General features: G+C 44.1%; 1 protein-coding gene across 3 annotated transcripts in view; it reads right to left on the reverse strand.

The window, feature by feature from the left end:
- Positions 1-1,546: 1,546 nt before the first annotated feature.
- The window catches only part of C3AR1 (complement C3a receptor 1), a 330,535-nt gene continuing 320,169 nt past the window's right edge, over positions 1,547-11,912 (reverse strand). The window contains exons 1-2 of one of the 3 annotated variants that reach the window (XM_083698366.1): positions 8,910-11,754; positions 1,547-6,099 (exon numbers count right to left, since the gene is read on the reverse strand). In XM_083698366.1, coding sequence (XP_083554492.1) covers positions 4,657-6,066 — 1,410 coding nt within the window. In that variant the 5' untranslated portion in view covers positions 6,067-6,099; positions 8,910-11,754 and the 3' untranslated portion in view covers positions 1,547-4,656. Of the gene's footprint in view, positions 7,304-8,909; positions 11,755-11,912 lie in introns of those variants that run through there. The other 2 variants (XM_083698365.1, XM_083698364.1) reach the window with 2 other exon arrangements.

Raw genomic sequence — 11,912 nt, forward strand, 5'->3', positions numbered from 1 at the left:
CCTGATATCCCAGCCTGGTTAGCCCCCTAAAAACTCTGATACCCCATAATTAAATACAGTATACTCCCATAGAGACTGTCTTTAAAACCAAAATCGCATTTGGATAGAAACTGTTTCTCAGGCAGCTAGTCCTAGTCTTTATAACCCTGTACCTTCTTCCAAATTGTGGAATTAATTATGTAAACAGATAAATTACAAACCTAGACAGAGCTCTATGAGAGAAGATAAAGTTTAACTTTCATCTGATCCGGCATCTTGATTTCCACAGTGGCCATCTAGATTACTCAGGGAAGCCCATAGGCAGGGCATGAAGGCGGCAGCTCTCTCTTGCTCATCCTCAGAGGCATGCCGGCTCTGGTCATGGAGTTTCTATACAGACATCATGACTAGTGGTCATTGATAGAACCATTCTCCCATGAATTTATCCAGCCCCCTTTGAAAGCCACCTAAGCGGACAGCCATTAGCAGTAAATTCCATAAACTGATTATGCATTGGGTAAAGAAGTACTTTACATTGTCCTCAATTTATTGCCTTCTGATTAATTGGATCGCCCTGATTTTTAGTTCCGGTAACTCACAACATACACACGTTTCACTTGTGCACATTCAGCTTTACACACTTGGCAATATATATATATATATATATGGAGAAAAAAGACTTTGGCAATTCTACTCACTGTTGAACCCAATGTGTTTTGACTATACAGTCGTACCTTGGAAGTCGAATGGAATCTGTTCTGGAAGTCTGTTCAACTTCCAAAATGTTCAAAAACCAAAGCGCAGCTTCTGATTAGCCTGTTGGATGTTTGACTTCCAAAAATAATTTGCAAACCGTTCAGAAGCCAAAACGTTTGGGAACTAAGCTGCTCAACTTTCAAGATACGGCTGTACATGATTTTGGCCTTACCCCCTGGTGAGTTAAAAGTCATCTGTATTATCATAAAGGATTACATACTTTTATAAATATTTATTATGGATCAATGTTCTAGGACATAGAATTAGGACCTTATTAGTCCAGAAGTTTGGTTTTTTTAATAATGTAATTAACACCGCCTTGGCTAGGTGCAACCGCAGTGTAGAAACAGCCCTACCAAGATATTTTAAAACTGAGTTGAATCACTTAAATTTGTTTGTTGTTTTTGATATTTGTATCCTACCCTTCTTCTAAGGAGCTCAGGCAACATATTTGGGCTAACCCTGTTTTCTTTTCACAGCAACTGTGTGAGGTTCAGAGAGTGAGGTGCCCAGGGTCATTGCTGAATGATCCAACACTAACAGTATTCATTGCACCACAGTAAATTTCAGTAGAGGAAATTTTGTTGGGTGAGTTGATGTAAGAGCCTATCAGCAGTCAGGAGTTCTAGAAGCCCTCAGTGCAGGAATCTACTTTTGTTCTTAAATTTTCTTGTATACAGTACAACTTCACAGCTCAAAGACTTTCAGGTCCAGTGCTGCAGGAAACTTTTAGATTAGTCAGTGATGGGCGCTTCCTTGTTTCAAAGGAGTGACGGAGTGTGATCCAAAATAAAAGTCATGAGTGGAGATCTTTCTTTTTTTGGCACATTATTTTTGCTGAGCTATGCTATTTATTGAGCAACTTTGACTTTCAAAAGGGAACTGGTCTTTTGAGCATAGTTGAGAAAGGCTGGGTGCAGTGATTGGGTGGAGCATGATGCACATATGGAAGTCAGCTGACTTCCTTGCTGATTTGAGTTTAGAAATAGACAATTTGAGCCCAAAGGGCTTTTCATCAGACCTGCAGCATTCAAAGGGAATCACGTTTTGCACTTAGCTACTTTCTCCAGGACATGAGCAAAGGCTTCTGTAGCCCCCTTTTCTTCAACATGCATACCAAGAGGCTTTCTTCAAACCTTTCCTTTTAGGTATATCTGCTGCATACTGGTGGGCCTGGTGTACACACACAACAAATGAGGTGGTAATGATTGGATTGCATCATTTTAGAACGGCCAGGTGAGGGAGCGCCATTTTTGTATGTTTCCCTAGGTTACTTTTCCTTGCAAGGCGAAAACTGCTGGAGAGCGGGTTGAGCTAGAACCCTTTTTCATTTTTCTTTTTACTTGCGCAGAGAATGTATTTTTCAAATGCAGGGAAGCATCCAGAAATGCATGTCCTACAGTGGCCTAGTCCATTTTTTTCACTCGTTTGTCAAGAAATGTAGATCAGGCACAGAGTTCTCTAACCATCTCAAGGGGGGACACTTAACAGAGGCTCTGTCAGACTTATTCCCATTATGTGGGGCCTAAGCCTCTGCCTCCAGACTGCCTCTTCTTGGTGCTGCCCCCCATGGACAACCTCAGACACTTGAAGGGCCAGCCACCTGGCCTGTAGACAGGCACTCTGTCCCATAGCCTGGTGTCCTCCCTGTGTCACTAGACCAATTAGGACTTGTGGGAAACATTTGGTTCCTGGTGTTCTGCGAGGGCCTGTCCCTATAGACCTCAGTGGTTCAGGAGGTTCTTATGGGGCTCCTGTGTGACAGCCTCAGGCACAGTGGTTTCTCAAGATTGAACAGCCAGCTGAGTTCCTGGTTGGCTCCTTAGCTGGTGCATCTGCAGCCCCAACTGGATCTGTCCTGCTGCTGGATTCAAAGGTTACAACAAACTTTGACCAGGCAGACCTGCTTTGAATGCCTCCTCAGCCACAAAGCTCACTGGGTGACTGGGCCAGTTGCTATCTTGCAAGCTAACCTACCTCTCAGGGTTGTTGTTAAAGGGATGCCCATGACTTTGACCTCCTTGGAGGACGGGTGGGGAAGAAATAGTAGCTTCTTGCCTATGCCCTGCCTGATGCAGAGGAGTCACTCAATTCAAGGCCATCCTTAATAGCTTGATCACCAAGCTGCTAGGTGCAGTTTTGTATACGCATAATAGAATATATCCTTGTAATTCCCTGTTGTAATAGTGGTGTGTTATTAATACATAGGGTACATTTTACAGAATAGCATAACCAAAAACAAAGCATGAACAAGACAACAAGGGGATGGGAAGGAGGCAAAAGGGCCACAAGAAGGAATGAAAGTTAGAATTTTCCTTCTCTCCCTTCACATATTTCTGAAAGAGACAGAGATGAGATTTAACTGAAAATACTTCCTTATGGAGAAGGGAAAGGAATAGTTTCCCTGCCTTATATCTTCAGTGATCTCTCTCTCTCTCCTCCTCTCCTCACATTAAACCATAGTTTTATGTTCTTGCTTGGCGTGCAGTTTCCCTTAATTTGTCAAGGAAAGGAGAAAGTTCCTCCCCAACAAGGAATCATGAGGTTGCTCTGTTGGCCTCTGTCCAATGCTTTCAAGAGAAGATGGAAAGGAGGCCACTTCCTCCTACCTCTACCCGTGGATGGAAAAGAAAAACAACATCCCATCCCTTAGGAATAGAGAGAGAAAAGACTAAGAGCAATGCAGCGTCCTAGTCTTTATTGGGTCTTCTGATCTGGCTTTTGGTGTAAACTGCCTGTAAGGGTTCTGCTCTTGAGATGCCTAGAGACTGATGGAGCCAGGCTGCTTCCTGGGTGCTCTCTGTCCCCCTAGTTGGTTTCTCTCACACACTCTTCCCCCTCCCACCCCCCCAGTATTGAGGCAGAAGGACTGAGCGGTTCCAAATTAAAGCCACTTAGTGTTGCTAGGAAGGGAGAGTAACCATAGGATAAATGTGAAGAGGGAAAAGTCAAGCCTGTTTTAATTCAGAGCAACTTATTTATTAGTACATGTGTGCAACCTACCCCAATCCAAATACGTAACAGCAAAAAACTGGGACAAAAGCAAGGCATCTGCAGCTGAACAGAATAAATTGTACCCCACTTCTCTTAACTCACTCTCCCGGTGCTAGTACTAAAATGTAGGCCTTACAGTGCTTCTGGAAAGGTGAATTTGCAGTAAGAGAGAATTCATTAACTAGGCAGCCCCCAAGGTATGCTCTGGAAATAAGCACATTTTGAATGGAGTCTCCAGTAGCCCTGAAAATGGACAGGATACTCATAGCTGATACTCAAGTCTGCAGGTACTATTTGGCTTGGTTCTGTAGGTTCTAGCCATGCCTGTTGACCCCCCCACCTTTGACTACCTTTTCCTTTCTGTTGAGCAGCCGTTCCCAGCTAAAGTTAAGCGAAGGGGCTTTCCTCCTAGATCTGCTTGCAGAACGTAGGCTCAACCCTTGCCTACCTCTTCCCTGCTTTGCTTTTAGAAATTAAGCACTGCGTCCAGTTTTCTTTGACAGTTTTTGGTGAATGCATACCACTTACAAAACAAAGCTGCTGACTCTTCTTGCAAGATTTCTGTGCCACTGCTAAAGCTTATTCTGGCTCGTCATACATGGCTATGCTACTTCCTTTCATCAACAGGGAAAAAATATATATAACAAGTCAAGTAATACTGTAGGGCACATTTGCAGTGCTAGAAAATTTTTGACAAATTTGGATACCACCACACATGTTGCAAAGATAGGCAGTTGTCCCCGTCTCCCTTCTGTGGTGTAACCCAGAACTTCACTTGACCCCCTCACACCGCAACACAAAGGGGATTCACAAGGTGTGGCTGCTCTGCATATGCAAGAGCTCCAGATACTAATTCAAAGTGGCCACATCTGTGCCAATCAAGAATCCACAGTGGCAAGGACAGTTTAGTTGCCTTGAAGCTCCATTTTAGAGGACGGAAACATCAATATCATGGTCAACTGTAGACTTGCTTCTTTCCTGGGAGAAGGCAGTGGAGCATGTTCCTTCCTCACTGAACGCCCCTTCCAAAATCCCTTGCACCGTCTGGCGTGCTTTCTCCCTGAATTTTTTTCCCACAAACACATAAAGAAGTGGGTTGATGCAGCTGTTGGCATAGGCCAATGCTGTGGAAACATGGTTCCACAAAGCCAGTGTTTCAGAAAGTGCTGTGCTGGGGTTAGCCAGGAGATACAGCACCCCAATGACATGATAAGGAGCCCAACAGAGAAAGAAAGTGACTATCACAAGCAGGATCACCCGCAAAGCCTTCACACGGGACTTTGCAAATTGGTTTCTGAGCATCTTGCGGGCAATAAGGATGTAGCAGGCAGCCATGATTCCGAAGGGGAAGATAAAACCAAAGATGCTTCGGGTGACAGTAATGGACACAAGAACGCTTGGCAGCTCATCATAAAAGGGCATTGCCATTGAGTCATTGCTAATCGGGAGGTTGCCAGAGTAATTGCCCAAAAGAAAATAGTCGGGAAGATCGGAATAAATAACATTGGATATGGCAGTAGCTGGGTGGGAAGATTCGTGTGACACGTATTTTGGGCTGGTGACTTCCACCGTCAATGAATCTGTATCTCTATTAGTGCCAAGAGTGCTTGGTGTGCTGGAATACCAAGCCTTGCTTTTGTCTGTATTAAGAATATGGTACTCAGAATACACATCCAAAATTCCGTCTGTGAAAATATCTTCATAGCTACTAGCCACAAAGGTAGGATGTTGACTAGAAAACTCTTCGTTGCTGGGAAACAAATAATCTGGCCATCCTTCCTCATATTCCTCACCATGCCAATTGTAGACACACCTGGCATTGCCCGATTCATCAATGGAGATTTCGCGATAGAAGAAAGCAGGAAAACACATAATGAAAGCTAGGAACCAGGTAACACCACAGACCACGGATGCGAACCTTACTGTCCGGTGATTCTGACACCAGACAGGCTTCATCACCACAAGACACCTGTCGATGCTGATGGTGGTGAGGAGGAAGACACTGGCAAACATGTTGAAGATGATGGCAGACGGGATAATCTTGCAGAAAAACCACCCGAAAGGCCACTGCTGATGCAGCACCAGGTGGACAATGGAGAAAGGCAGGGACAGGCAGCACAGAAAGTCAGCCACGGCAAGGTGCAGAAACCAAACCGTGTTCACCGTTCGCTTCATTTTCAGAGCAACGACCCAGATTACCAAGCCATTTCCGGGGAAGCCCAGGAGAAAGGTGATGGAGAAGATGAGCAGAGATCCAATAGACATGGAATCCATATGTTGTAACGTGAAGGAGTCCTCAGATTCGTAGAAACTCTCATTAGCCATGAATGGAGGCATGTTCTTTAAAAAAGAAAAGAAAGGAGGAAAAGCCTGAAAAATGCAAACAAGCCAAAGTTCTTAGATGCTGCTCTAAATGAGGAGAGTTTGCAGCCTCAGAGATCAGGCCACAGTCAGTGGGAAATTACCCAGCACAAGCTGCTGCTGAAATGCAAGGGAGCTTTGCAGGGGTACCCTTGGGCTCTTGCATCGCTCCCATTTATTTTATTCACACTTGTGCAGAAGAACTTCCTAGTGACTTACGCCTCCTGTTTGTTTATTAGTGGGAAGGAGTGGTGCTTGGATGTTCCACTTCAAGCAGCAACGTATCTGGGGTTAACCCTGCTAGGGATAGTTCATACTTTCAGCAGAGTCAAGTACAGTACTGTAGCAAGATATTTTGGGGGGCTAAACTGCTTCAGGCTACAGGTGGAAGCATTTCCTTCATGCAGGAAGGTGAATTTATTTAAGATGGGAGAGAACTCAAATATTCAACCCTTCACCTGCAGCCTAAAATAGCGCAGTCCAGGGAAAGCTTTAACGCTTGGTTTGTTGCTTGTACGCAGTGAGATTCATTTGTCAGGTAAGGTCAAAATAAGCCTCTTTTTGTATTGCTGGACTTGATGGAAGATCAAGAGAAAGTGTGCAAACTCAGATGATGTTAACACCTGGAGGATGAGAGGGTGGGACCACAAGGGGCAGGAACCCAAAACTTGTGGAAGGCCCTTGACCAACAGGTTGGTGTCCTCTTGTATAATTCATTTAATTATACCCTAAGAAGTGGGAATGGTTGTCTTCCTGTTCTCCAGTAATTGGGTGGTGGGTGGAATTCTGTTCTAATTTTTTTATGGGGATGTTGTACAACTTCCATGAATCAATGGCTATCCCAAATTTTTAGTGTCTGTCACTTTATTACTGGTAAATTTCCGGGTTTCTTTTTTCAAAGAAGTGAATTAATGGCACCCCAGTTGCAATTGTGCAAACCTAAATTTCTGGTATGTGATTTAATCCCTCCCACAAAATGGTGACAAAACTAGTGGCCCACCTGGAGATTTTTTGTGCTAAGCAATCTCAGCCTTCTTCGCTTTACCCCTTATTCCTTGTACAGTACAGGATTAAAGAACACCAGGGCTCTTCCCTGCTTCATGGGTGCAGCAAAAGACATCTTTGCCCTGTGCCATAAAATCCAAGTGGCTCCACTGCCTCTGCAGGTGTGCACACACATTAATTAAATAACACTATCTTGCCTGTTGCCGCTCTTTAATGATGTCTAGAAATCGAGGCAGCCACCTTCCCATCTCAATGTGGGCCTGGCTTTTTCTATACTCTTGGAACAAACTTATCTCTACAGGATCAAGGACCTCCCTGGTCTGTCTAGTTCTGCACTGTCCTGTTCTGCTTGCTTACATGGATGCACATCACCAGGATGAGGAGGGATCAGTAACCATGTCTGCATTAGTCAGAACTTTAAAGAAGCCCAGTGCAAGGGAATTGGATGCACTCCCCTTCCATGCAGCGGCAGTCTCAGGAAATCACATTAAGCTCCAGTGAGACAGGGGCTTCCCCTTGCCCCCAGGGGGTACTTCTAATGGTCAGTTCCACCTGCTTGCTATGGTAATCCTAGCTGTACCTTGAAAGGCTTGGTGGTGGTGGTTCAGTGTATAAATCCTTTTCTATAATGACTTGAGCTTAGTTCCTTTTTTTCTCATTGCAAATGATGTGGTTCCCTTTGTGGTAGGGGAAAATTTGTGAGTGGACAGCATTTTTGTCTCTTGTATATTTTTATGACGTGTGTGATGTTGCAATTACAGTATAACCAATGTATCAGCCATGCAGCAGTGGCAATTGTGGTCAGTAATATTGAAAGCCCCAACCCAAACATGATGGAATATATAAAAAAAGAATATGTACAGACCATTTGGTTGCTTATGAGTTTTGATAGTAGCACTCTTGTAACCATTTGTTATATTTATTCACAACCGTGAGGGCTCAGAACCTGGATTTCTTCAGAAATTTAAGAGTTTCCTTGTCTTACAGATGTGGGCACTACTTTTTTTTAGCGCTATGGACCTATTAAAACTGCAGTCGTTGAAGCAGGGAACATATCCATAGTCAATGATTGTGTGGTTATTAGGGCTGTGCATCCACATCCTTATTTTATTACATTTTTAGTAGGCAGACAGTATCAGACAAAATATTACAACTACACTATAATAGTATCAAAGCACACTGTTTTAATGATTAAAAAGTGAGTTGACAAGAGTGGTCATGATTTGTAGTCCCTAATATAGCAGTTTTAGTTTCCAGACTATGTCTCACACAATATAAGCCTGTGCATTGTAAGTTACTGATTTTTATTAAAAACAAAGAGTCTTGTGGCACCTTAAAGGCTGACACATTTGTCTGGGCATCAACTTTCATGGACTATAGTCGGATTCCACAGATAACCATACCATGCATTTGATGAAGTGAACTGTAGTCCATGAATGCTTATACCAGCATACTTTTGTTAGTCTTTAAAGTGGCTCTTTTGCTGGAGCAAAAACAGCAAGCACAGCTACCCCTTTGGAAACTCGATCCTTATTGGTTTTTATTAGGGGGGGGGCATTTGGTGGCTTTTTGCTTTCCTTAGCAGCTCTCCCTTCTTCAGATTTTTCAAAAAAGTGAGCAAACTCCTAGATAAGATCTCTCTTATTCTGGACAGAGCTCCCCAACTATGAATAATTCATAAAAATGATGAGTTGCTTTTCTCCCCATCCACCCACTCAATACTTTCTATTTTCCCTCTCCAAATCCTGGCTATAAGCTTATATGTCTCATATAGGAGCCCTCAACCCCAATCTCCTGCCCCAGCTAATGCCTACCTCTGCTGTAGGACTGGCTCCACAGTAGTTTCTGTTGCTGCTGCTGCAGTCTTTGGTCACCAGCTCCTTCTGTCCGACTGGGTCAAGAATAGGGGAAGAAGAAAAGGCAGCTCTGGACAGGAAGTTGCAAATTGCACTTCTAATCCCTTTTACAGGGAGAACATGCTAGTTCATTTTCTTGATTGTTCTGATTAGGAGAGTCCCCACATAAGGCTGAGCAAACTTTTAAGAGCATTTCAGTTTTGTTTTTAAGGCAAAACAGCAGAGATCAATCTGGAGAAAGGGTGCCCTTCAGCCATATAGCTTAAATGGCAGAACATCAGAACTTGCTTGGAATAAATGCACTTCAAAAGCCCATTTTTAAACGAGATGAAGTTATTTATTTAATCATTGGAAGTATTTATAAGGTGCCCTTTAAGGCCAAGCCCTCACAAAGCAATATACATAAGATGCAATGTGTGTAACTTATAAGGATGCAGGTGCCATCTGAAAATGAAACAAAACACTTCTTTGAATCGCAGAAGCCATTTGTGCCCTCAAAGAAAGGCAGTTGAACAGAGTTGTGCTTTCAATTTCCTTCTAAAGGCTTAGACAAAGGGCAAAGTGTAGGTTAACAGAAAGGAGTTCCATTACTGGGGCCACCACCAAGAAAGCCCTGCTCTCTCTCACACTCTCTAGCCTAACCAATTTTCTCAGTAAGGAGGTACAAGAGCAGGACCTCCATAGTGGCATATGGGCAGCATCATACAAGTAAAGGTGGCCTTTAAGTTAACCTGGGGTTTAAATAAGATAATAATAATTATTATTGGTAACCAGTTCAGTTGGTGCAAAAAATGGTGTCCCATGTTCAGGTGTCCTGGTTTTGTTCGCATCTGAGTAACTGCATTTTGCACTAGCCGTAGTTTCATAGGTAGCCCTACATGATAGGGCACAATAGCAGTCTTAACTTGGAGGTTCCTATCCTGTCCTAGCCACTCTAATGAGGTTCACAGCTGGTATAAAGTCTAAGATGCTAGAAGGTGTTCCTGTATAAGAGCTCAATCCAGAGTAGCCACCGTCCTAACTGTCAAAACCTGTTTTTACCCAGCTTAAATTTTAGCTTCTTCTTCATCCATCTCAGGCACCCAGTTCATGTGGTCCACAACCTTCATGGGCGATTTAGGCAAAAAAGAGAGGTAGAGCTGTCTGTCATCTGCATATTGGTGACATCGCTGCCTAAACCTCTGGTTGGCTTTGTTTAGATGCTGAAGAGCATGATGGATCATAGATAAGATGGGACCCTTATCCATGAAGAGACCATGGGGTGGAATAGAAGTCACCCAGCACCACCTGAGACCAACCAAGAAGGAAGGATTGGAGTCACTGTCATTCTGTACCACCTAGGCTGGACAGGTGGGGACATAATGGCCACCACCCTAGTCCCCAGCACACATTATCCACCAGGGTCTGTTGCAAGTCTGTTTTCACCCAAAAGCCAGGTCAGAACGTGCTTTGGAATGAATCTTAATAAGAAACCATTCATCATATTCAATAAGTAATATGAGTGATTTCCCTACTGTCTTTCAGGGAAGCTTATCAGGTACAGTGGTACCTCAGGTTAAGAACTTAATTCGTTCTGGAGGTCCGTTCTTAACCTGAAACTCTTCTTAACCTGATGTTCCACTTTTGCAAATGGGGCCTCCCACTGCCACCATGCGATTTCTGTTCTCATCCTGAAGCAAAGTTCTTAACCCGAGGTACTATTTCTGGGTTAGCGGAGTCTGTAACCTGAAGCGTCTGTAACCTGAGGTACCACTGTATTCCTCCATGTGAAGGGTCAGTAATGATGGACTTAATGAAAGGCAGCTTTAGTTCTGCTTTAGTTTTGAAATGCAGAGAGGTCTCTTGGGAAATAACCACAGTCTGCTTTCCACTCCCATTTAAAGAAACAAAACAGAAACCCAAGTTGCCAGTCTTAACCCTGAAATGATTACTGGGAGGGAGTTTGGATGCGTTTGTGTGCATACGGCGGGGGCAGTAAGACTCATCAGGCTTGGCCAACCTTGTCCCCTGTCCCCCCAACGAAAGTGTGCATCCTAAAACATGCACCTGCAGCCCCTAATGCAGGGATGGCTAACCTGTGGGCTGGGCTACAACACCCCTACTCTTGACCACTGGCCACGCTGGCAAGGGCTGCTGGGAGTTGGGAGTCCAGCATCATCTGCAGGGCCACGCAGGTTCCCTGCAGCTACTGAAGAGATGCTGCCAGCCTGGCTGGCCTGTCAGGCAGGCCTTGGGTGGGTGGGGGTGCTAAGTATAGCTCCAGCCCATGTGCTCGTGCACCGCCATCTTAATGATGCCACCCCTAGACTCAATGTGCAAAGGTCAGGAGTGACTTACTGTAATTAAGACAGTGAGTGACACCGAGAGTCTGGGTGCACAGCTGTGTTCTGCAGTGCTGCTCAGCCATCGGTGCTGCCAGCAAAAGGGGAGGCTGCCTGTCTCAGAAAGGGGATGGATGATTCATCAATGATGTGGGCCATCAGCTTGAACTCACACAACAATCTGAATTATGCTGCTCCTGCCCTGGACACAGGGTGTGTGTGTGTGTGTGTTGGGAATGGGCTTGGCACAATTAAGATTGCAGAACTGTTAAATTCAAGCGGGTGGCTCAAAATTCTGCTCACTGCCGCTGCCATTATCATGATAGGCAGAAGACCCGCCTGCAAACAAATAAGTGCCCCCCCAAGAAAAAACTTGGAGTCCAGATTGTCCACAGAAGACAAATTGTTGGGGGTAAAAAATTACCTGGGGGTTCCTCCCCACTTAAATTATCCTTCTAGAGAAAACTGTTATGTTGGTCACATCTGTTAAAATACAATAAAAATAGTATTTAAACTATTTGTGGCATACTTCTTGGTTGTTTTTGGAGTAAGATAGAGCCAATTTCCACACACATAGCTGAATGTTAACAGGAGTTCAAATGATATTAGCTAAAACACGAAATAATATGCATAGAAGCTC

The sequence above is a fragment of the Podarcis gaigeae genome (genome assembly GCF_964106915.1).
Source record: "Podarcis gaigeae genome assembly, chromosome: 9".
Lineage (NCBI taxonomy): Eukaryota > Metazoa > Chordata > Lepidosauria > Squamata > Lacertidae > Podarcis > Podarcis gaigeae.